Consider the following 25,752-nt stretch of genomic DNA (forward strand, 5'->3'; position numbering starts at 1 on the left):
TTCTGTTGTACTTTTAGGTTGTTCAGAAATTATGTCTAGTTGTAATTTAATTAGTTTGGCAGGCTGAAATGATCTAAGAGGTCTAAAATGGACAACGGCAAAATAGTGTGGGGTCCGCATGCAGAGCATGGCTTTATACTTGGTACAATTGTTGACATTGGACAAGATACAATTACAGTGAAACCAACAGTTGCCAATGTAAAGGTGAGAAAGTTGTACATGTGAAAAACTAAGTGACTGTAAAAAACTAAGCCATTTTTTATTTTGTTTGATTGTTTACTGATGACAGATTGTAATAAAAAAATTATCTTTTTGTAACTGAATATTGCACAGGGAGTAGAACCGTTTGACTTTTGCGGTTCAGGTTAAGTAGGGTTCATTAAAATTAATATAAGATATTCGGTTCGGCCAAATTGGCCCAAATTTAGTATATAAGGTTATGGTTCAGGATTGGTTCGACTTCTTGGTATTGCATTGATTGTTTAGCTCTAAATACTGGCGCAATATGCCCTGATACAAAACCGAATAAATAGTACTTGTCATCCTAAAAGAACCTTTTCAATTAGGAAACTAGGCTTATCTTTGCCTAAAAAGTAATGTCTGTGTTAGTTTTTTGGTATTGTGTTCCTGCCCAGATTAATACATTTTTAGTGACTAAAAATAAAATACCAATTATTTTCTTTAGCCAATCATCGCTCCCTACAGTCAAGTGTTTCCTGCCGAGCCGGACACAAAGAAAGATGCGGATGACAACTGTGCTCTCATGTACCTCAATGAGGCAACCCTTCTTCACAATCTGAGACTCCGGTATAAACAGGATAAAATTTATGTAAGTCAACCCCATTTGGTCTTTTAGCTCATGGCAGATTTTATCAATGAAATTACTAAAGTTTATTTACCCAAATTTATTTTGTAGTGTTTTTACATTTTAAAATAAATTAGGCAAAACATTTTTTTCTAACAAATACAGACCTATGTTGCAAACATTCTGATTGCTGTCAACCCGTATCGTGATATTCCTACCCTCTACAATCCGCAACAAGTGAAAGCCTACAAAGGAAAATCACTGGGAGTGCTTCCACCTCATTGTTATGCAATAGGTTTGAAAGATATTATTACTTTCTTAATATATATAACAAATCGACTATGACATGATACACTGCTTTTTGACATGTATGTACGTATTTCTAAACTCAATTTTGTTGTGAAAAAGGCTATTTTATGGCATTACTTTGAGGAATAATATGCCAAGGTTAATAGCTAATTATAGCACGGATTTTTTTAATTATATTTAGCCGGTGACCACTTTGTAATGTAGTGCTGTTTAACGGGGAATGGGCAAATTGGCATAAAATTTTACCGGTGCCACTGTGTATGTGCCACTAGGCAACACATTGCTATGCAAGCCTTAATAAATGATTAACCAGCATTAAATTTTCCATGGGTGCCGGCCCTGTGTGTCTCTTTACATAGCATCCAATACGTCATTTGAAAAGCTGCCTGTTGTATTAAATATTAATCTGTTTAATGTGGACTGTTTTGAATTGTCCTTTACAAAATCGCTATGTATACTAACAAAATATTTCAAATGAAATTGAAATCATCAATGCCCATAATATAATATTTCTTGACTTTCAATGTATAGTAACACAATATTTTTTTATATTTATAGTAACACAATATTTTTTTAAATTACATAAACATATATAAAACAATTTTTGTGTTATTCAACTTTACTTAGCACAACAGAAGTTCCATCACAAAAGTTAGGAAATACTAAAAAAAATCAAAAAAGAGCACCCATATTTTTTCAGTTTATAACACAGTTGCAAATGTATTCCTTTTTAGCGGACAAGGCTTATCGAGATATGAAGGTTAACAGCCTGTCACAATCCATTATCGTTTCTGGTGAGAGTGGTGCTGGCAAAACCGAAAATACCAAGTTTGTGCTCCGGTATTTGGCTGACACATATGGTTCAGGGGATGCCATTGACAAGCGCATTGTCCAAGGTACCTATTTTACATTGCTTTGATATACAAATGCCATGTTTTAATTCATTTAACTGTTTTTACTATTATGGTCATGATATGCGTGATTTTGAAGTATATGTATTGCTTCTTTTCTTTGCTAAGAATGACAATATTTGTTGTTAGTTTTGTTGCATTTCCGATGACTAGTCTGTGAAAACATACATGTATATTTCCCACACTTTTAAAGTTTACTTTTTGTCTCTGGCCATTTGTTGAACTATATATTTATTAAAAAGTAAATTTAGAGCCATCTCTGTATTTTTTACAATTTTGTTCAAATTGTTTGCTTCAATATTGTTTTTTTTTATTCAGCCAACCCAATACTTGAGGCTTTTGGCAATGCAAAAACAATGCGAAACAACAACAGCAGTCGTTTTGGAAAGTTTATTGAAATTCACTTTCTTAAGGTAAGTTGTGTCTCTTGTAGAAATATTTTTTAATTCAATACAGTTAAATCTATTGATTTGCTGCCGTAACCTATGTGGTAATTACTTTCATTTGTTACTACACAATTAATGCTAAATAGGATAAAAATTTTAATTAGAGTGTGCAAAAATGTTTAATTTTTTTATTTAAAATCACACAGTTTGTAATGCTGAAGACCATGCTTTTATTTTTGCTTTACCAGGGCAGGGTAGTTGGTGGTTTCATATCCCATTACCTGCTTGAAAAATCTAGAATTGTAACGCAAAGTCCTCGGGAACGGAACTATCACATTTTCTATCGACTGTGCTGTGGTGCGCCAGATGATGTAAAAGCCAAGCTGAAGTTGAAAGATCCAGATAACTTCAGGGTAAACCAAATAGATATATAAGACCTGTGCAAATTCTGTAAAACAATTTTGATTAATTTATTGTTACTAGAAGCCATATTGTTTTCATAAATAGATTTACATGTTTGAGAGTATTTAACTACAGTCTTTGTTACACATTAGTATAGTTCTTTAACATACAGTTTTCAATAAACTGATGAAAGGCATATATGTATATTTTTTTTATATGAGTTTGGTAGTTAGATATATTGTTTTTATAGAATTTGTAAATATCATGTTATTTCTTGTTTGTAGTACTTAAACCATGGATGCACCCAATATTTTCTGAACAAAGATGACAGCTCTAAAGTTAAACCGGACAGGCTCTCGGCCCAGGTACAACATTAATACAGAACACAAAGGGTTACCCACTTGTGTTAATGGCACAACCAAACAAGTAGAAATTGCATGTTTTATTTCATGTGGCATATCAAAATACTTGTGTTGTTTTACTAGCATAAAAAAAAGGGCCCACTGAGTGACATTTTGCTCAACGACTATAAGGACTTTGCAAGGATCAGTGCCGCAATGGGTGAAATGGGGATGTCTGATTCTGACATCATGGAAATCTATGAGATTGTTGCTGGTGTTTTACATCTGGGAAATGTGACTTTCGAAGATGCAGGGGGGTCTTCAGGTAATTTAAATATAACTGCAAGTTTGCAAATTTTTATTGTTCAAAATATGTAAGACTTTGGTTCTTTTTGTACACAATATGTTGAGAAACAGTTTATATACTCATTTTGAAAATTGAAACATTCAGCTTTTAAAAGGGAACATTCCCTTTTATTAAAAGTAACAGTTACTTGCGGTATGATAATAACATACTTTTCTTTTTAGAGAAGAAACAATTATATTACAATTATTTTATCACCCCTAGCTTGCAAATACGTTTTTAACACTTTCTTTTGTTTGCCCAAATTTAAAATGTATTTTTTTAACCAAGGTGGCTGTATGGTGAGTGAAAGCAGTCAGGATTCTGTTAAGCACACGGCAGAGTTACTTGGACTAAACCCCAACGCACTAACAGAAGCTCTCACAACTAGAAGCATGAGATCCGCAGGAGAAAAGAATACCATCAAGTACTTAAACAAATTTTCATTCAAATTTATCAGTTAAACCTTATTTCCCAACTTGGTCTTTTTGTCTTAATTTTCCATTTTTTAATATGTTTTCTTTTTTAACAATCTCCTGGTTGTGGCTGTTAAGTGCATTTCTAAATGCACCTAATACTTTAGCCTGGGGTAATTTTTATTATAGCTTTACAATATTAGTTTGGACATCTAATATATTAGGTGTACCTCTGACTTTATTCAAGTCTTAATTAAATATACGTAAGTACTGCATTTTTATGGATTAGTAAAATTGCAATTCAATTTTAAAAGTTGGATGGCAATCTGAAAACATTCTGTTTAACAGGTTAAGTGTAATTTTGATGTTAGACCCCCTCATCCCCCACTGACCACAGATATCCATTCATACCTTGCTCTATCTGTAATAGGGTCCCATTAAAGAAAGATCAGTCATCAAGTGCCAGAGAAGCCCTGGCGAAGACCATCTACTCAAGACTTTTTGACCATGTTGTATCAAGGATCAACGAATGCTTTCCTTTTAAATCTTCGGAAGGCTATATTGGAATATTGGACATTGCGGGATTTGGTAAGCAGCAACTGATTTATTAAATTAGCTCATAGTTTTACTTAACTCACTCTCAGTTGACAGACATATTTTTTCCAGCGCCGTACCGACAGGTGCTAAAAGATAACCACTAAATTGCGTGTTGTCTTATCGCCTTATATTTTGAACGTTGTTTTATCGCTGTGAATTTTGAACGCGTCTCGCACATTTTTATCTCCTTTTTTCGTATTGTGATTTTACTTGGTGTGTCTTGTTGGCTTTGTGTGTCAGTCCCTGACGAAGGCTTGCCGGATAGTAAGCCGAAACGTTGGTAGAAAATAATATATATTGCCAGAGGAACCTGTTTTAAATATACTATGCCTGGTAGCAACAGCATATTTATTAGTTGACAGACATATTTGACATAACTTAAAAATAGTTTACACGTACTAATTTTTTTGGAGTTTTTACTTACTCACTTTTTAAGTTATATTACTGTTGTATCACAACATTTCACCCTATCAAATATGAAGCTTTTGCCAAGTTAATATTAAACCACTTCCTTTTGCATCTTTGAACACAAACGCTCCCTGATTATCCAATGACCTTACTCTTGACTAACTGGCTTTTCCAGAATACTTTGAAGAGAACAGCTTCGAGCAGTTTTGTATTAATTACTGCAACGAAAAGCTGCAGCAGTTCTTCAACGAGCGAGTGTTGCATGAAGAACAGGAGCTCTACTCGAAGGAAGGCCTCGGAGTTCATGAGGTCGTCTACTCTGACAATCAGGATTGCATTGGTAAGCACTTGTTTTTGCAAAAAAATCAAAAATCCAGTCGTATACTGATAAAATAGCTGATACGCCATGTGTTATGTCTACTGGTTAAACAGTTTTTTGTGTAAGTCTGAACATTCTTTGTGTGGCCTCATTCAGGTTTTGAATAGTATTTGATTCTTATATATTTTTTGTGAAACATTTCAAGGAATAAAAATACACAATATTATTTACAATGCTAAATTTGTTGCTTGTCATCACATAGTAATTGTTAACTCCTAATTTTAGTTGTAATTTTACTACTTAAATAACTAGTCTACTTTTGAAAAGAGTATTTCAGGGTCTAGAGTTTTTACTAGTTGATTAACCTTAAACTAGAATTAATAAAAGCCAGGAGTTTTTATTTCACAGCTTTCAGTCATAAACACCTCCACAACAAACTTCAGTTAATGGTAAAAATTTAAGCTAGCGCCTGATGAATAAAAACTTGTTGAGAATAAATGTGATTTAAGATCTTCAGACTGATGTATAAGTAAAATTTATGCAATTTGTAACCTGTTTTTCTAAATAAAAAAAAATAGATCTGATTGAAAGCCCCCGGGTGGGCATTCTGGATATTCTCGATGAAGAGAACAAGCTGCCCAGACCAGATGATCACCACTTCACTTCTATGGTGCACAGCAAACACAAAGGACACTTCAGAATCTCAGTAAGGCTGACAGAGTGTCATTCACGTTCGTTTCACATCGATTGCATACTTCGTCATAATTCCAAATAACATTGTGGCCACTTCTGGGGCATCTCTCTTTGAAAACTTACCAACAGAGCGACTATTATATTTCCTTTGTAAAAAAAATTGAATCGTAATCATTGTAACTATGTCAAGTAAAAACTAATGATACTGTGTTAATGAAAATTATGACAAATTTGATCCCACTTGAAGCCATTTTTCTCGTAGAATCTATAATACTTTGCAACATATTTCTAGCCTTAACAAAATTCACATTTTAGTGATGTTTCTAGTTGTATCTGTATAGTGTATATGTATACAAACCTGCACATTAAATCTAAGTTTTATTTGTATTACAATTATCTATCACTAGTGTTTTTATGCGCAAACTTTGAGTTAAGGGCTGTCAGGTACTCGACCTTGTAAATTCAAATATTTACCCACCCTTGTATCCAGGTTCCAAGAAAATCGCAACTTTCAAGTCATCGCAACATTCGTGATGATGAAGGATTTCTCATTCGTCACTTTGCTGGTGCTGTGTGCTATCAAACTGTAAGTGGCAACCTGCTTGTGTATGAACTAGGGTGTGTTACAGCGATGTAAATTGCACCAGGCTAAAAAGGTGGCCGCTAATAAAGTTTTGCGGTTGTATGTGTTTGGTTGATTGACAAAACACAACGTTTTATTTTAAGTGAATTTAACAGTGCATCCATCACAATGAAATATGAAATTAGTGTAGTGTTAAATTAAGTAATATTTTATCATTTAATTAAGTAATATTTTTATCATTTTTACACTCATATCTTGAAAAATTTCATTATATGTAATCATAAAGTTCAGTTATACTAATTTGTAATAAAAAATACATACAGTTCTAACAGATTAAATATGGCAAATTTCTTCACTCCTGAAACTTTTAATATGTTAAAAATTTGCTGTTGTATTTTGAAGTACACCTTGAAACTTGTTTTAAAATATGACTCTTATGTTGATCTTGCTTTTGCCATGTATAAATACATAATGTTTACATTACATTGGTTCCAATTTTTGTATGATACCCCATTTAAATTTCGAGGCTCAATGTTACTATTATGTAAAATTGATTTGAGCTGGTATAACTTTTACAAGGGTACCATGCACAAGGTTAGCAATTGTAGTTGGCCTGCTGGCAATTTCCATATTTAAATACTGCCACACTCAGCCGTTTTTATTCACCACCCTTTTATCCATCCTACAGGTTCGGTTTGTGGAGAAAAACAATGATGCTCTACACAACTCGCTTGAGCAACTTGTCTGTGGAAGCAAGCATAACCTCGTCAAGCTCATTTTTGAGGGCCAGACATCCCAATCAACAAAAGGAAAACTTGCTTTTATCAGTGTCGGAAATAAGTTCAAGGTAAAAGAACCAACAATACTTAACAAATAAGTAATCTTATTAGCGTTGGGTTACTCCAAATAAAAAATAAAAAAATAAAAAATTAATTTATAGAAAGACGTGAGTGACGCCCTTTTGTGATAAATATTAGTAATTCTTAGGTAATTTTATGTTTAAATCTTTGTTTTTACTTCAAAATATTGATAGCCAAAAATAGTGATAACTTTGTGCACTTCAACATGATGTAATTAAAGTTGAACACATAATTTTGATGCAATTTACTTTTAAAATGTACATGGAGAACATGTATGACATTCCCTTTTAAACGTTTTTTAGTAGACACAGTGCTACTTAATCATTACTTACATTCTAATTTCATTGCCTAAAGAGCAGTTTTGTTAATCACCCCAATAAGAGTATTTTTTCTAATCTTTTATTTTCAATTTTGGCATAAAATACATTTATTTGCGAATGCCTAAAAAATTGCAATCATCGATATTTCAATTACGCTGTGCGTGTTTTTCTTATGCACAACTAGATAAATACCAATAGCGCAGAACGAGTGAGTTCGTTAAACTTCTGCAGTGTCGGCAGTGTGTTTCGGGTAAGTTACTTTCTGAGTGAAATTCATTTTTCTTTTTTCGCCTTAGTTTATAAAAGACTTTTTTGGTGCATTGGTTGCTAATCCCATTTGAAATATGCATGATTTATACACTGAATTTGTCACTTTTGCATGTTTTAGCAGCAACTTTTAATTTAGAATCTATCGTTTTCTTTTTCAGTTTGCATTTGTTAATCTTTTTAGTAAAACATGTGGACTCTGAGATGGTTCATGACATCAGTTTACCTCATTTAAATTGTGAATGTTACAGCTAAATAGCTAATAGAAATTTTAGTTGTTCACTCTACCATTGTGGTGCAATGGCTCCAACTTGCACATTTGCTTGCCATTACAGTAAATTTTAGTAGGTGTGAACTTTTACTAATATTCTTTTTAATTAAAATTTTACCTGGGTTTTGCAGTTCTTAGCCAGGTTCAACCAAGCAATAAAAAATCTTTCCTGCAACAGCGGAATATTTTTGTAGATTTGCTTTAGCACAGTGACTCTTAACTTTTTGTCAGTTAACCCAAGATTAAAAACAAAAGAGGTATCCTAGTCTCACAATGAGTAGAGCATATGTCCACAATTGTTACATAATGCCCCATAGTTAATGCACTATGTATAGGTTAATCCAAAGATTCTTAACCTATAATGGCTTACGGCACCTCTCAAGAATAATAGATAGATTTTCGGGACCTGACTGGAATTTGAGTATTTTACTGAAAGGTCTACTTAAAACATGTAGGAAATAGTAATTTGTTGTAATGGTCTGTAATCGTACACAAATTGTTGTATCAAGAAGTTTACAAATTGAGTAAAACGAAGATCGTTAAAAAAATTCCCCATCAGCACACTTAGTTGTTAGAAATGGCACACCAGGGCGCCGCGGCACCTCGGTTGAGAACCACTGGGTTAATAAATACATTAAACCCAAATCTATTGTACCATTATGGTGTTGTGTTTCCCACTGAACTTTTTTTTTATCTTTGGCTTTTACCCACGGATAAGACTCACTGTTCTACCTCTGATATCTATTGAGAATAGTTAAAACGGGCTTTACTGAAACTATTTTTGCTTTACTTCTTTTTCACTTTAATAACAATTAATGCTGAGTAGAGTGTAATACCTATATCAATTGTTCCACTCATATTGTATGTCAAAGGCTCAATACATGTTAGCATCTTGATATGACATGTAATAAATTATTGATTTTTTTGTTATCTAAAACATTTCTTATTGTTTTGCATACAAATGGTAAAAAGGTATCACTAACTTTAATACATAATAAATGATCAGAGAAAAAAAATTAACCATTTTGAAATGTAAAATTTAAGTTTAATTAGTTTACTAGCAATTTAGGTACCCTAGACAATTTCACGTATTAGAAATATATAAAATTTTATTTTTTTTCGTTTTATTATTCTTATTTTATTTCATCCTGTTGCTTAAAACAGACACAACTCAGCCAACTGCTGGAAAAACTAAACGTCACAGGATCGAGTTTCATCCGATGCATCAAACCCAACTTGTCAATGCAGGATAAGCTCTTCGAAGGTGGACAGATTCTGAGCCAGTTGCAGTGCTCTGGTAAGAATGAGATTCAGCCTAGCTTTAATAAAGGAACAGCAAAGTTGACCTATCTTTACAGCAAATTTCTATAGTATTTTTCCAATATAGAATTTTAACTTGATTAATTTTGTCCTTTCATGTACAAATTTGGTGTATATGAGCGTCTGTGCTTTATTTAACTCATATATTTTCATTTTACCTTAAACATGAATTGATTGACTGTACATTATAGAGTACAGTAGGTATAAAACAAATGTAGTAAAATATTCCTGAACATACCAGGTGCAAGTTTAAATGTTTCAGGATATTAAATAAAAGTAAAGTTGTACTGGTAAGATCAGTACACTAAATTGCCTATAGGCTAGCACTGTGACAAAGTGAAATTTTAGTTTCCAAAAAAGTGGTGTAAATATGTAAGCAATTCTGTTTAACACCCATTAGTAGGTGCAACATAGTTATAAAAAATCTATTAAGCCAGTTGTGTGATATTCAATAAGAGTTGCCCCATTTTAGTAACTTTGCACGCTACTACAATGTTGCCATCAAGTTCTTATAACATGTTAAAAAGATTTTCCATTTTTGTAAAGCTTTTCAAAAAGTATTTCTAAAGAATTGATCTGGTTGGTAGTGTCAAATTCGCACAAATGGTTTTATTGTTGCGTTTAATTTTTAATTCTGTGTTACTATAATTAATTACTAAATGTATAGCGGTTGCCGTGTACGTCTGGTCGTGCTGTTTTTATGTAAATTTCTATCATGTCGTCTGTCAATGCTGGAAATGAACATTAACGCCGTTACGTAATGGATCTTTATTAATATTTAACTGCTCTTACTCGTTTAAAGTCATGTTTTTTGATCGAAAAAGGGCGAAACAATAGTTTTAAGACAATCCGAGAACTGCCTTAAAATTTGGTACTTGATTTTTATTTTAAAATCCATATATAGCGTTTACGTAATCTACAACGCATATGATACACCATACCAGTTGCAAAAAAATAGTCAAGTCATCTAGTACTCTCGTTTTGAAAGAACCTCGCAGTATGCTAATTGATTTCAGTGGCATTGTAATAACCCTTAAAGCAGCACATTTGCCCGTAAATGCTCATAAATCGTGGTTTTCTAACCGACGACCCACCTTTCCCAGGTATGGTGTCGGTGCTGGACCTGATGCAGGGTGGTTTCCCATCCCGAGCCCAATTCAGCGACGTGTACAGCATGTACAAGACTCTAATGCCCGACAAGCTGAAACGGCTCGACCCACGTCTCTTCTGCAAGGTGAGGCGACGCAAAGTGCCTTGCTTTCAAGCACTTTCTATACATGTTTGTTCCGGATGTGCCCGATTGGAACCCGACAACTTACTGTAGTTGCGTTGCTCTAATGTACTAGACCAGACGTTCTCAGAATTGTGCGTCGTTCCGAATATATCAAGGCCGTCGTACTTTGTTTCCGTTTTTGCTCATTTTAAAACCCATTTTTCTTTTTCAGGCTCTCTTCAAAGCGCTCGGTTTGGACGAGAAGGATTTCAAGTTTGGCCTCACCAAGGTTTTCTTCCGCCCTGGCAAGGTACAACGTTTTATTGTTGCCTAAACAAGACTACAGTTGGCGGAAATGGCTTTTTGTTTAATATTAATATTTTGCAAGGCGAGAAAAGAACGTTTACTTGAAACATACTCTCAAATTATATTATAAAATATAATATTTGTAAAGTTCTTCAGCATCGGTAAACTTTTATTTTTTTTAATTTTGCATCTATTGATATAAAGTCGGGCACAACAACACACAGTTTACAAGTTCGGTTTCTGAACGCGATTCATCAACTCCAAACAGTAGCCCAGTTGGTGAAAATGTGATATTCATGCGTAGTCTTACGCAAAGCATCATGGTAACATCGTTCCAAATCGACTAAACTATACGACATAATGGGAACATATGCTTCAAATCATTTTTGTATAAACCTGTCTTTATTAAACTCATCTGTATTACCACGTACCTAGGGTTGACCGCAACTGCGTAAGCAACTGGGCTAGTCGGTGCATTTACTGCCTCCTCGTTATTTTAATTGGCTACGATCTTTTGTGTGGACGACAATATTTCATTTCATAGTGTTTTCCAATATACGAGTAATACGTTAGCAGGTTTATAACCTTGTTTGTTGCATGACGCCAATGTAAAGCCATACACGGTCGGTATATAGTAATTTAGTAGATGTTTACATGTCTATTAAACAGAATAAACAGTTCCACGCTTTTAATGAAAAACACTTTCGTTTTCAACGGCCCTTCTGGTGGCTGGCGTGTTTCGGATTCGAGCTATGTGTACAAGGTTGCAGAAAGTGTATTTAAATCTTGACTTCAATTTTATAACCTGTTCTTACGTGAATCATACGGACTTTAAATGGGTAGAGAAGATGACAATATTTTCTCGTTGTTAATTAAAAAATCACCTCATGTATTATCTACAGATGAAACGCTGTCGTTCAATCTCTGATAACGCCTTAAAAAAACGACTTGAATGTAAAGCCAAAGCATTAAATAGGACAAAAGTGTTTAAGTTGCGGTTTCGCCTTTGCAAATATCATGGTAACTGAAAACAAATTCGTTTTGTATTGCGCCATGGCGAAAACCCAACAGTTCACGCGAAATAATAGAGCTTATTAAGCCCGCAATATGTTTTTTGTTTAATATAAGTAATCTCCTTAACTGGATCCGGCAGTTTGTCCGAACCTTAGTTAGAATACTGTATTTACCCCCCCTACTCTTTTTATTCGCGTTTAGGCATTTTATTTAAAACGAGGGGGGGTATTTGTAATTCATTAAACTGGAATACTTAAACTAACTTATGGTAGTAAATTACATGGTAATCTTAAGAACGTTCGTCGAGATATACTCATCACAATATGACATATTGCCCCAAAACGTGATTTCAGCAACTAAAAAGGTGATTACAGGCACCATATGTTTTTTTAACTATTTGTCATTTAAAAAAACACTATTTTTTCAAATAGTTACTCTGAAGTGCCATACTTACGGATATGTTAAATGTTTTTAAAACCAGCGGCCAAGTTAATTATTTTCAATGTACTATGGATTGTTCATAACTTTTTTTAACTATGAATAGCAATGGCCATTGGGCAACTTTGAACTTGTGCAGTTAACACAATTTAACGCAAAGGCGCAGTCGGCCGGGAAGAGTTACAGCAGCGAAAAGCTCGGAAAAGCATTTACGATGGATGGGATGTTATTTACACAGCTCGATAAGTTTATAGATAAGCAATGTGTTGTGGAATTTCGTAGATACGTCATGTGCCTCGCATTCCATTCAAACAGTAACTACTGTTAAGCACAGGTCACCGAATCAAATAGGCAAAAAAGCCAAAAGTAGTAAACTCCAATACTTGGAAATGTCAGGCCCGTGTACAACGTTGTTCCCCCTCTTAGCTTCTTAACAAAAAAACGGAGTCGGTACCCGCGCCCCGGTCAATCAATGATTAACGCCGGGTCAACAGCGGAAAAGGCCCGGCGCGGACGTGTTAATGGGCCCCGCTTTGGCGATGTAATGATCGATTAAACCGCCCTTTGCCTCCCTGCTATACTGTACTTGCGGCGAAGCTCGTGGTAATGCCGCGCTAAGTGGATTTGCCGGCCCTTGATAATGAAATAGGCAACGAGCTATAAGCCTGCCACGACCTCGCGCACACGTGGAAGGTCGTGTCTAGCCAATTAGAAGCGCTGATGTATTAATGCACCTTAACACGTATTAGTAAAATCGTTTGCACACAGCCGGTTTGAAAGCCCTTCGTGAATATTTCATTCCGGCGAGGTGTACGTATGTGCGATCGTTTTACTCCCATTACCACTGTCCCTGGTTTGTTGGAAATTAAAACAAAAGCCGTTTCAACGAAATGCGCTTTCAAACGTTTTCCGGTAACGCTAATCACGCCAGAATGTAACGAATTTAATTTCACGCACAATCGACAAACGTGTTGCGACCATTCTCATTGATTTTGATTATAGGAGAATTTCCTCATTTCGTTTTATTCGTTTCTTTTTGAAGCGTATCACTGTTGATACTGCCTGTGTAAAACGACATGTTTGTTGAAGTTCAAATATTACTTGTATACATTAAAACAAAATTATCTCCACATTGAAGTCGATCATTCTAGGAACAGTTAAACCAATATGCAAAACATTTCACACAGCAACTGTGCTGATTGTTATTGCTTTGTTCCACTTTCCCCCCGAGTTTTCCCACTAGACTTTTCTGCGAAATAGCTGTTTTTTGTGACTAAAGCAAATTATTATTAACAGGTAAAATAAGCCTGGATTTTGTTGTTGTGTGGTAGTTTTTTTATTAAGTTATTATATTGGCGAACGTTTATTGAGAAAAAATGAATTAAAATCTCCTATAATGCCTAAGCCATCTTATGTTATATTGTACTTTTGTATATACTTTGGTAGGTACCCTTTTTATGGGATATGGACCTGGTATCTTTTGCGACATGCAGGTTATCTTGTATAAAATACGTTCCGATTCTTACAGTAATCGTAATGTTGTTTCAAATACTTCTATAATGGACTACACTAGCACTATTCTACATGGAACATGGCAGTGTTGCAAACAAGTCATTTTGAAATCACATAAGTCCCAGTCAAGTCATTTGTAAAATAAGTAAAGTCTCAGTCAAGCCATAATTAGAGCCAGTCAATTCCAAGTCAGGACCATGTCATAAAAATTGCACGTTGAGCTATTAAAGCTAATAAACTCGTTCACATATGAGCATTGAGCAATACCTCAACTAAAATACCAAAAACACAATGTACAGCAAGAAAATTGTTTTGCATACAAAAAGTAAGATAAACAAACCAACTTAGTAAACAAAATCCTACTGAAAACACTTCATTTTAACCAAAGTCATTTGTCTAAAAGACTTAAGTCAAGTCATTTTGTCTAAAAGATACAAGTCACTGGTACATTGCACCAGCTTCGATATCATCACATATTCCAGTCTTCTAACGCTCCTCTATTACCCTCTTTGTCTCTCCAGTTCGCGGAGTTCGACCAGCTTATGCGCTCCGACCCAGAGAACCTCAAGATCCTCATCAAGCGCGTCGAGAAGTGGCTGATTCGGGCAAGGTGGCGCAAGGCCGAGTGGTGCGCGCTCTCCGTCATCAAAAGTGAGTCAATATTTGTGAACTAGTAAAAAATCGCGAGTCATTTTAGGAGCAAAGGGTCATGCTTGCTCCAAGTTAATTAGAAAAGATCGATTCGGGCACGCGCGGTTGTGGAGTGGCTTTGAAAGTCTGAACGTGCCGTAGCTACCTAGAACTTAATACTGAGAATAAAATGAACTGGCTGTCCTCCCGAGTTTTTAAAATTACCGATATAGAATATAATCCAGTCAAAAAAGCATACACACATGCGTTGTAACTCAAACCAAACTGGACGTACCTCGCATACTCACCTTTAATAGAATTAATAAGTATAGCCGCGATATAGTTTCTTATATCCTAATCCTTAGTGACCCAAAATATCCATATTTTTTTAAAAGTTTGGTTGATTTCCTCACTTTCGGTTAAAATATGTAGCTTTGGGTAGACTACAGCCAGAATTATGCATGCTTTATAAGTTTTCAGTTTCGGCTGTGCTCCTGTTAAAGTATCACATCCAACAAACCGTACACCATGTCGCTGTAAACCGTATTTATTTGGGACTTGGGACTTGGGACTTGGGCTCACCTTTTTTTCTTTTTACAGTGAAGAACAAAATCTTGTGGAGACGCTCCCAGTACATTTGCATTCAGAAGCACGTGCGAGGTTATCTGGCAAGAAAGAAGCACAGGCCTCGGTAAGTGTGAGCAATGAATAGAAGCTGATTCTGTACAATTTGAGGTCCTTTATTTCTAAAACGTTAAGCCTCAGCGAACCACCCAGCTGGGTTATATTTGTCTTTAATTTCTTGCTACGTTAGGATACCCAAAACAAACGGCCAAATTTGTAACAAAGTTTAACAAAAATACATTCTGCCAAAGTTAAGTTAGCAACACAACTTAGCAAGTGATGCTTTTTTTATACTTATACAAGATATAAGAACGGCTTATTCATTGGTGTATAAGAAACACACAGTTTGTTTTTCAAACAAGACTTATTTGTCTTTTACCATCATAAAAAAACGATTTGTAGTCGGAGGAGGGCCTTTTATTTTTAATACAAAATTATGCGAGCTTTGTAGCGCCCAATACCTACCGCATACCGTTACGTTCCAATGGAGAAGATACCAGGAGATATTTAGCTGTAATTATTTGTAATTAGCTGTAAACTTATTCTAGCTCATATGATAAATAATATTTAGATGTCTAACCGACACAAATGTTACCCCTACTGACACTGAAAAAAAGCGATTACACCAAGTGAAACTTAGTGAAAAAAATTTCACTGTTTTTTTACCTTTATGGTATATATCTATAATCAATAAGTTAGGCTGGACATCTTTTTGTGTGCAGAGAGTATTTTTGTCCCTTTTCTATACGTTAGCCAGCCTTCTGCCGTTCAATTTTCAAGTCCGGAACAGCAACGTTAACACCATTTCCCCGTGAACCAATATCCCTAACAAGTTGCTTTTCCAACCGCAGCATCCGTGCACTGGCCAAGGTACTTCCTCTGCTGCGCTCAGTGCCCAACATGAAAAACATGGTGTCGGTGCTTAAGGACAACCGTAAGGAGATGAACGCGAAGGTCGACAAGCACCAGGCAAACATCCGGGCGCACATCAACAAAATCAAGGTAACCAGACCACAGGCTTCAGTTGCGGCCAACTTTTTGTTTTCTATGAGTTTTTTATGCACAGGGTTGTCACAAAGTATTTTAATTGATTTTCGTAAAGTCCTTTTTTTAATTGATTTTCGTAAAAAAGTCTTTGAGCAACCTTGGAATTTATTTTATGTTGAGCTTACGATATGTGTTTAAAAAATGCCATTACAAATTAATTACAACCTATTTGTTGTGCTAGCCATTGCATTTATACTGTTTTTTTTCAATTGCGTTCAAAAATCGTCGAGTGATCCAATTTTAGGGAATTGAAAACCACCCATCAATTTTCTTTTGATGTCTTTAAATGTTTTTATAAAAATCTTTTTTACGCGGTCGGGTGTATTTGGCAGTTTAACCCAGAGTGTTAACCGTGGAGTTTGATTGTAAAGTCAAGTATTTTGTGTACGATGAAAGTTCAAAAATTAAAAAAAAAATTTTCTTTAACCTTGTTGCTCAGTTAATGAGCTGTTTTAAACTCGTTTATTGTAAGGTTACAGCTTGCCACTCGGCAAAAATACGAGCAAGGGTGCCGCGAACTATGATTAATGTCTGCAGGGTGCCACAAGCCAAAAAAGGTTGCGAAACACTGCTCTAATCTTACGTTGTATCCAGGCAACCGTCCATAAACCTATTGCGATTACCTAAGCACGCTTGGTTAATGTTGCCGGCTCGCGTACCATGTATTCCTCTAAGGAAGATATAATTTAGTTAAAATGTTGTTGGATGTAATTCAAAACTAAATTTGAAAAAATAATAAACGACAAATTGCAAAAAGCTTACTACAGATTTTGACAATTTTCTAAACGATGTTTGTGGATTTTGTAAACGATTTTGACTTGAACTAATTTTGACTTTTTTCACAAGTCAAAAAATAATCGCCCTACTATAAATATATTAATTACTTCTACATTGTATCCAGGCAACCGTCCTCGACGTGGTCTCCATGGACAAGTCCCTGCAGGAGCTGCTCCGGCAGGAGAACGCCGTCTTCAAGGACCTCCAGTCCCGCAAGCTCGCCGAAGAGGAGGCGGAGCGAGCGCGCAAGATCAAGGAACAGATGGAGCAGGAGCGCAAGAGGAGAGAGGAAGAAGAACGGAGGAAGAAGCTGGAGGAAGAGGAGCGAGAGCGCAAGAGGAAAGAGGAAGAGGAAAATCGCAGGATGTAAGTTCAGATCGCTGGCGGTTGTAGCTAAGATGTAATACAAGTACCGTAGATAGGGCTTGGCTGGACTTACGTAAAATTAGGTGGCTGACTTTCGTAAATGTAGGATGTAGGTCAGTGATTTTAAAAATCTTACTTATGTTGGCCTTTAGGGCAAAAACATGACTTGGTCTTAAGCGGTTAGTTCAACGGTTGTTGCTAACATGTGACACAGGTGCCGTAGAAAGGGCTTGACTTGACTTAGGTAAAATTAAAAAAATTATTAACAGTGTCACACTCGAAGCTACGTATATTGCGCTTTCTTTGCAAGTTCAAAACGACCCTAACTATGTAAATGACTTATTTTTTTGTAGCAAAGCGGAAATGGAGGCCAAGAGAAAGCGAGAGGCGGAAGAGCAAGCCAAGAGAGAAGAGCAGGAGCGAAAAATTCAGGTATCTAAGAATCTGAACAGGCTTAAATGTGCTCTGGGTCGGGCGCCGGGGAATTGTGGCCATTCTGCTTCTCTGTTAGAATATCGGGTAAAAAAATCGCCCTTTTTTCGGAAGGTGTTTTTGCTATTGTTTTGCCCCATTTAGATCCGTTTTCTATGCTATTAGTTCTCACCTGTTTTCACCTAATAGTTTTCTGTGACGGTCTTTCTAAAAAAGCATAGTTCGTTGGCTAGATGTGAACCGATTACTATAACGCAATAAAATGACAAAAATATTGAAAAAAGCGATGCCAACTTTTGACGATTTGGCACGCGATTGAACTAAGAAAATGTAGTAATGTACATCGATATTTTGTTAAAATAAAATAATTTACGAGGAGAACCCGCAAATCGTAGTTAACCTTGTTTTTGTTGCTGTTTCATTTGCTATCCCTTAAGCGTTATTTCGTTTCAGGCTCGAATCGAGGCGGAACTGGTCGCACAAAGAGCCGAAGAAGAAAGCAGGTAACATGCCTCGGGGGTTTCCCAACTAGAAATAATGCCAACTCAACTAAAAATCAAGCATCGCGCGCACTGTTTGCGCGGTAAATAAAATATACGTATGGCTAACTAACAGCAAGGCCAGTTCCTGGCACTACAGCGGCTGCAGCAACTAACTATTAAAAGTGAGTCAGGCCCAATGCCAAGACGCCTGATTGGCAACCTTTGAACATTTTGGCCCGGTAACGTTAAAGTATGGTTTCTGTAGGATTGGCCTATTTTAAGTATAATTTTGGGGCCTACATTACGTAAAAACTGAAAATCGAATAGTTAGCTGCTTGTTTTACCTTCTTGGCAAAGTTAGGTCAAACAAAATGTTTTGTGCTTTTGACTCTTGCCCAAACATCCCGGTTGCTCGTTATACGATTTTCTCGTTGGTTATTTTCCAACGCCCTTTTTGAGCCAAAACGCCGTTAGGTGGCATTTTATTTAATGATCAAGTTCAGGGCCTTTCACACGAGAACCATACCTTTCGCGCGACTATAGTGTTAAAGAAACTCCACTGATACCAGCACGTATAGAATCGCTTTAAAATGAATTCTCTATTTTTGTTGCGACACTCGCCCAAACAGAGCGACTCCATTCTCAAACAGTAATTGTGGCACACAGTGAAACCAACACAGGGGTGTGCAACCTGTGGCCCGCGGGACAAAAGAGACTAGCAGATCGAACATTTCTGGCCCTCGGCAAGGTTATGTTTTAAGCCCGTGACACAAATGCTACTGATAAATACTTATATGGCCCATTTAGAAAGAATGTGTTAAAGGCAAATTGGTTTTCTGAAGTTCTATCTGCAAATCTTTTATATATATTGTTAATTGTTACCCACTTAATTATTGCTTCAGTTGAAGAACCTCGCAAGTTCCTTGGTTGTAAAGTTGGCATTTGTTTGACGTAATTTTTTTAATTTTTAAAAAGATTTGATCAAATCTTTTCAGCGATCAGTAATGACTAATGGACACTTAGAAATGGACTTTAGGTCGCTGGCACTCTAGTTAAGGTCAATTTATTTAATGCGAAATGCGTTTTACCCGCGATCCAATTCGTATGCATATTATCGCCAGCGTTTTAATCCATATACATATATTTAGCTATATGTAAAAAGGTTGCACACCCGTGCAGTAAACATATACCTACTTAACACGTTTCCCACACTCACTCGTTTTTTCTCTTCCTCCTCCCAGGAGAGCAATGGAGGCGCAAGAGCGGCGCGATCGCGAACTGGCGATGAGGTTGGCGCAGGACGACTCCCAGGCGCAGCTAGTGGACGAACAGCCGACCAATGCAGCCGTCATGCAACAGCAGAAAAGGTGGGTACTGGTTGTTTTAATCTGCTAACCGTGGCTTTGTAGAAAACGAATTGCGAAACACAAATAGTGGCGTTAGTTGTGGGCGGATGGTGAGCCCTAAACGCCTTTTCCAATTGTGTAGCTGAAACATTTTAGGGAGTAAGGAATCACCCGCAAACAATAAAATGTAAAAGAAAGATTCTTGCTTTCGTTTCAGGCGATCTTAACACTGTTTATAAAAAAAACAGGTATAAAACATAAAATCATTTCTTAAAATTTTACAAAAATATATACCTAATTGTGAAGTATGAATTATTTTCTTTATTCCATAAATCAGTTATATTTATATCCATTCTAGAAAGAAACTGAAATGTTTATATTATGGAATCAATGTTAGTTTTAAGCAAGTCATCTCTCTGCGACGATAACCTCCTTGATTTAAACTTTTTTGTTTAATTGCTTTTCGATGAAATGCTGCTTAACCCGAATAAATACATTTTAAGGAATGTGGTTAGAATGGCATTAGTTTAGTAAAAAAGGTATTGTCATACACACACTCAAGTAACTATAGCAAGGCGTGATCCTAACTAGTAAGGTAAACTGACTGTAACAAAAACGTGACCCAAACTTAGTTGTCAAGAAACCATGCTTAGTGCCCAGTGACCCTTAGCCTTAATTACATACGCGATTTAATTATGTTCTTAACGCATTTGAATTTTATAGTGGCCTGTAACCAAAGCTCTTGCCAAAGTTAACCTAAAATGCACAGCGACTCCAATTATTAATTATGTTTACTCGACTTATGACGTAGGGCGCTGGCGGCTGCGCAGTCGAGCGTTGCGACCACTGGAGGCGCCAAGATCGATTTGTCCAAGTGGAAGTACACCGAGCTGCGTGACGCAATCAACACGTCAACAGGTAAGTTGCGTTACTATTAAGACAATTTCTAATGGTTAAATATACGCTTATGCGAGGCAGAAAGTACACGTTGGGTTCTGGGATCGTGGAAAATTTCGCGAGTGAACGTCAAATTTTTGCAAACTAATAAACAATATATATTAATATATATATATTGCATCCGGTAAAATCAGTTGAACGGAGTTACAAGTCAAATTTTCTCCCTTGTTTTATTTTCCTTCGCAAGTCACATAAAAATGAAATAGGGGAAAGTCCTTGAAAAAACTAGAGGTTTGCCCCTTTCACTTGCCCCGAACACTACATTAAAAACAAAGCATATGCGTACAAACAGAACAAGACAGTTCAACAGAGTTTTTTTTTCACCTTTGTTCCTTATTGCGAATATACATTTATTTTCGTACAATAGATACAAGAAGCACATATAACAAAATACGTAGTTGTACTTATAGAACACCAAGTCAATTCAAGTATTCCATGCTTCGTTGTTACCCCTAATTTGGCAAATTTGAGGCATTTTTTCTGATTCGATTTTGCTTGCAAGATATCGAGATGCTCGAGGCTTGTCGCGAGGAGTTCCACCGTCGACTCAAGGTCTACCACATGTGGAAGGCAAAGAACAAGGCCAGGAACCAGACCCAGGAGCAGCGCGCGCCAAAGGCGGTAGTCGACAACGGTCAGTAGGATCATGTGTTGTTTATTCATTGTAGGGTTACTTTATTATAGCCGAAGGCTACTCGGGTAGGTTTGCGTGTCTGTTTTGACACACCGAAACACCGGAAATTATTCTCAAGTTTTTGATTTCCGTTAATGAGCTAAATCTATATTCAGGTTGGATACTGTTATAAAAAAATTATGTTGCACTGAATATATGGCAATAGAAACCACCTTGACCCTTGCAAGATAAATGTCGACCTTAATTCCTGATCAGTAGCAGAAGAATACTCTAGCAAAGCTGGCAATTCAGGTCAGAACAATTAAAAGACCTTATATATATATATATATTTCGCCAACAAAGACATCGTCAGTATATCTTACTTAAAATAGAAATCGTTTTTTTTTTGTTGGCGAAATATATATATATATATCTTTTAAGATCCTTTAATTGTGTCTACCCTGAATTGCTAGCTTGCTAGAGTATTCTGCTGATAAAAAATGATGTCACAAGTCACAAATAGCTTTCTTCAGACGTAACGCTGTTGTCTGATTGTCGTTAAATAAAAAATAATTATAAGAAAACCTGTACCCAGGCTCCAGCCTACGTGATTGAATTAATAGACTGAAATCCATGTTCTGCCATAGTTTTTTTTTTAAATAGGATTTGATAATCGATTAAACAATGTGAAAAAGACTCATTTCTAGAAAATTAAATTTAAAACGTTGGACCAAACCGTCACCTCTTTAAAATTAAAATTTTAATGCTAAACAATTTCATGTCTGTTGTTCAAGCTCCAGACTAATTTCTATAAACGAAAATTTATTTCAAATATTTTATGCAAATAAGCAATTTAACCAGAGCTGCTGTTTGCCTAATCCCATTGTGCCTTTCCGCAGCTGCCTCGTACCCCTCAGGTGGGCCGCAACCGGGCCCCAGTACCAGTCGTCCGCTCCTCCCGCCCCCCAAGGCGGCGCCGCGGACCCTTCAGCAGCAGCCGAAGCAAGCCGGACCCGAGGCCAACGGGGAAAACCCGAACACGGCGCAACGCTACTTCCGTATTCCATTCGTGCGCCCGTCGGACGTAGGCGGCGACCAGCAGGCGCAGAAGAAGGGCTGGTGGTACGCGCACTTCGACGGGCAGTACATCGCGCGCCAGATGGAGCTGCATCCCGACAGGGTTCCGCTCTTGCTCGTCGCAGGTGAGAGAAGGAGCATTTTTGCTTGGCATCTTTCGTGCAGTCTTTGTAAACAAATAATTTTTGAAAGACCCAAGTCTCTCGAGTGATTTGTAAACTAACTTAAGTGGAAGTGACAATAATCAGAAAATTTTCTTTCGAATAACTGAATCTGCCTGAATCCGAAGGGCGAAAACAAACGATTCTGGTTGCACATCAATGATAAAGATTAAACTATAAGTTCTGTACTTAGTTTAATCTGTAAGTCCAAGTGTCACGTATTTTGTATTAAATACAAGTTCGGTCATTATTAGAGGAAGTCAATTCCAAGTCAAGTTCAGATTAAAAAAATTAAACGTTAACTATTAAAATTGAGAAACTCAATCGACTGAGCAATAACTCAACTTAAATCGATAAAACGCAACAAATAGCAAGCGAATTGTTGGATAACTACTTTTTCTGATTAAAAAACACTTGTTTTCAACGCAGGTCTTTAAGTCAAAACAGTGTCCAAGTTTTTTTTTTGCTCGTTTTAATTTAGTTGACTTTTAGTTTTATGAAGTGTTAGTAACTGATTAGTAAGTTATTTGTCCGGAGTGTTTAATATTCTATTTTTAAGTTTAGTTTGTTTAGGTTTTGTTTTGCCGAAATTGCATGTCGAGCATTTAACAAAACTGCCATTTTATTCTATTGGGCTGAATTGTTGCTGTGGAAAATATATACTGAAAAAAATGCACAATCTGTATAAGCTTGTCTAACGCGCCTGTCGCAAAAAAGAAAATCCTTTGTTTTAATTAGACCTCCAATGACATCTTAATTTTTCAGGCAAGGATGACATGCAGATATGCGAGTTGCGACTGGATGAAACCGGTTTGACCCGGAAAAAAGGCGCCGAAGTTCTTCCCAGGGATTTTGAATCGGTTCGTATTGGTTTAGTGTTGGGTTGCTTGCTTTACTGACATAGCTTACGTCATATCGTACTTTTTCTAGGTTTGGAGCAGCAACCGCGGTCGTGAATATCTCCTGGCCGCAATCAAGGCCAAACAGGCCCGGCCCACCTACGCTACAGCCATGATGAGCCAGGCTCTTCGTTAGTCTTTCTACCCACCCGTACACCGGGGTTTCTGGGCACACCCGCAAGACCGCATCAAGAAGAAACCCCAAAAGCAGAATATTCCCGCCGAACGAAACCCGGAAAGCTTATCGACAATTTTTTTTAGAAAAATAGTTATCAGTGACAAAAAGTTGACTAAAATTAGGGTGACAGTTGTGTTTCTGTGTAGTTTTGTAATTCAAACCAACGGATTATTATCGACGTAGTAGTCGCCAGACAGATTTCTCCAACCGTTTTTGCAAGTAGATGGTTGAAAAACCTTAATTAACTTAGTTTAGAGCACCTCTTTTTGCTGAGTTGTAGAACATCTCTTGATATGTTTATAGAAATTTTAGCCAGTTCTGTCAAAATGCCTTTCGCGTTAATCAAATCACCTCTTGCGAATGCAACACTAATCAGCCTAATTTGTATTTCAGACCTATTCCTCCTTCATATAGTTGTAATAAGCGCACCCTTTCTGTGATTTTCGCCACGCTTACTTTACGCCGTAGTTTAGATTTCATAGCCTAGTGTTCCAAGCACCTTTTCTGTTTTAAATCGCGTAACAAATCAGCAGCACTTTCGTGTAATTATCAAAGCACTGTTGCGCGACGGCCCAGGTGGCAATACGTCAGTCCTTATCGTGTTCAAATTCTCTGCGATCGTGTGCAATCGGCTTCTACAATTTTTAAGTATGTCACCCAATGTTTATATTATTATTGATAACACGCGTAGAGACCATTTTCCATTTAAGTTTGTTTATTTGTAAAATTACAATGTGCAGAAAAAAAATTCCATATGTTTTTGGACCCTTTTCAACCAACTTTTTTTCTGAACTATATGACAAATGCATTGAACTATATGACAAAATGATTGTGATTTCTTGTGACCTTTTGTACTAGTAAATGTCTAATTTCTTGCGCTGCCTTTTTGGCCACAGCCAAGCTTTTTCAGCAAGTGTGCAATCAACCGTCACTGTATATCTTTTAAAATTACAAAAATTTCAAATTTTCTTGTTAGCCGAAAAATGCCTTCCGCTTAACTACAGCCATAATGACGCAAATGCGAAGAGCCTTTATATTTTTACTAAATTTTAGATGAACATTCCGCTGTATACGTGTGGTTTTAAATGTCCATTGTAAATCTTGGTTAAAATTTTGTGCGAAATCTAAAACGGCGCCTCGCATTTCTTCGAGGTGAATCGTGCGCGCATTTGATTTTTCTTTCCTTTTACCAAAGTCCTTCGATTCCTCGTTTTGCTTTTTAGGTAATCGTTTCCCTCGTTTTCTGTCCGCTTTTCGGTGACTTAGCTAGCAAAATTCGCGTTGGTACCCACTTGTTTCCTTGTGCGTGTTGTTTGCTGGTAAAAAATGTGGCGAGCGGCTACATCGTTACCGTTGTCGATTTTTGACGATAATTTAACACCGTGCTTCTTAAACTGTTCGTAATGTTGCCTAGCAGGATAGTTTACAGTTTAAATGGTCAATTCTAAATTAAAGTTTAAAGAAGCATCAGCTTTCTAAATTTCTTATTTTGATGCAAATCATCACGTATTTCTTGCGTTGGGTTATCCCTATTTGATTGTAAATTATTTAAAATTGGGAAATTTAAATAAGTACTGCTGTTTGGCATGATACCAAAGGGTAACAACAGCTGATTTACGACAATCATGTTTACCGTATCGTATGTTGCCTTTTTAGTGTTCCCAAAAGCTTTAGTTTTTGGCAAATACTGACGACGTTATTGTCGACACTTTCGCCTTCGCCGCTTGCAGCTTTTTATTCGTATCATATTTACTGTTCGTAGCAAAAAAAAGTTTTCCGGTAATTCTGTATACACCGAGCAATGCGATAATAATGATAGCAATAAACATGTAGCACCACAATAACGTCTTATTACTGGTCGTGTCTGTGTGCTGAAAACCCCAGCCCACGGCTCTGTACTAAATCTGTACTTCCGCGGTGTCAATCTTTTCACGTCAGCCGTTCTAGGAGTAAGCCAATGTAGTTTACTTCAAGATTGAACGGAAGGTTGTAGATTAGACCGCAGTGCAGGTTTGGCCGAAAATGGGTTGTTTTCGAACTGTATTTTTTGTCTTGAGAAAATTTTCTCTGTATATATATCATTTTTTTAGCTGTATGTCGTAGTATGTAAATATGGGGAGTTATCTCAT

The 25,752-nt window shown here is 36.5% G+C and overlaps 1 protein-coding gene across 4 annotated transcripts; it reads left to right on the forward strand.

The window, feature by feature from the left end:
- The first annotated feature begins 29 nt into the window (after positions 1 to 29).
- Positions 30 to 25,455, forward strand: LOC146137799 (unconventional myosin-VI-like). Of its 4 annotated transcripts, none has more exons than XM_083393588.1 (30): positions 30 to 204; positions 686 to 829; positions 971 to 1,100; positions 1,849 to 2,010; positions 2,344 to 2,438; positions 2,660 to 2,824; positions 3,098 to 3,178; positions 3,299 to 3,479; positions 3,789 to 3,924; positions 4,344 to 4,501; positions 5,094 to 5,258; positions 5,816 to 5,943; positions 6,421 to 6,516; positions 7,202 to 7,360; positions 7,878 to 7,943; positions 9,396 to 9,528; positions 10,655 to 10,785; positions 10,997 to 11,074; positions 14,556 to 14,685; positions 15,265 to 15,355; positions 16,140 to 16,290; positions 17,237 to 17,478; positions 17,832 to 17,910; positions 18,364 to 18,413; positions 19,634 to 19,759; positions 20,550 to 20,656; positions 21,198 to 21,333; positions 22,248 to 22,510; positions 23,312 to 23,406; positions 23,477 to 25,455. In XM_083393588.1, exons 1-30 carry the CDS (start codon positions 88 to 90, stop codon positions 23,579 to 23,581), a joined length of 3,900 nt encoding a protein of 1,299 aa, XP_083249714.1. In that variant the 5' UTR covers positions 30 to 87; the 3' UTR covers positions 23,582 to 25,455. The 4 variants fall into 4 exon arrangements, with proteins under 4 accessions (XP_083249714.1, XP_083249713.1, XP_083249715.1 ...); XM_083393587.1 differs by having other exon boundaries at positions 21,198 to 21,329; positions 22,208 to 22,510; XM_083393589.1 differs by having other exon boundaries at positions 19,634 to 19,739; positions 20,569 to 20,656; positions 21,198 to 21,319; positions 22,279 to 22,510.
- Positions 25,456 to 25,752: the final 297 nt, after the last annotated feature.

Source organism: Ascidiella aspersa, chromosome 7 (genome assembly GCF_963924565.1).
Source record: "Ascidiella aspersa chromosome 7, kaAscAspe10.2, whole genome shotgun sequence".
NCBI classification, from domain to species: domain Eukaryota; kingdom Metazoa; phylum Chordata; class Ascidiacea; order Phlebobranchia; family Ascidiidae; genus Ascidiella; species Ascidiella aspersa.

Coding starts and splice junctions, on each gene's coding strand:
- LOC146137799 (XM_083393587.1), top strand. CDS start 88: ATGGACAACGGCAAAATAGTGTGGGGTCCGCATGCAGAGCATGGCTTT. Junction 3,925..4,343: donor GGAGAAAAGAATACCATCAA/GTACTTAAACAA, acceptor TATCTGTAATAG/GGTCCCATTAAAGAAAGATC. Junction 20,657..21,197: donor CGCAATCAACACGTCAACAG/GTAAGTTGCGTT, acceptor TTTGCTTGCAAG/ATATCGAGATGCTCGAGGCT.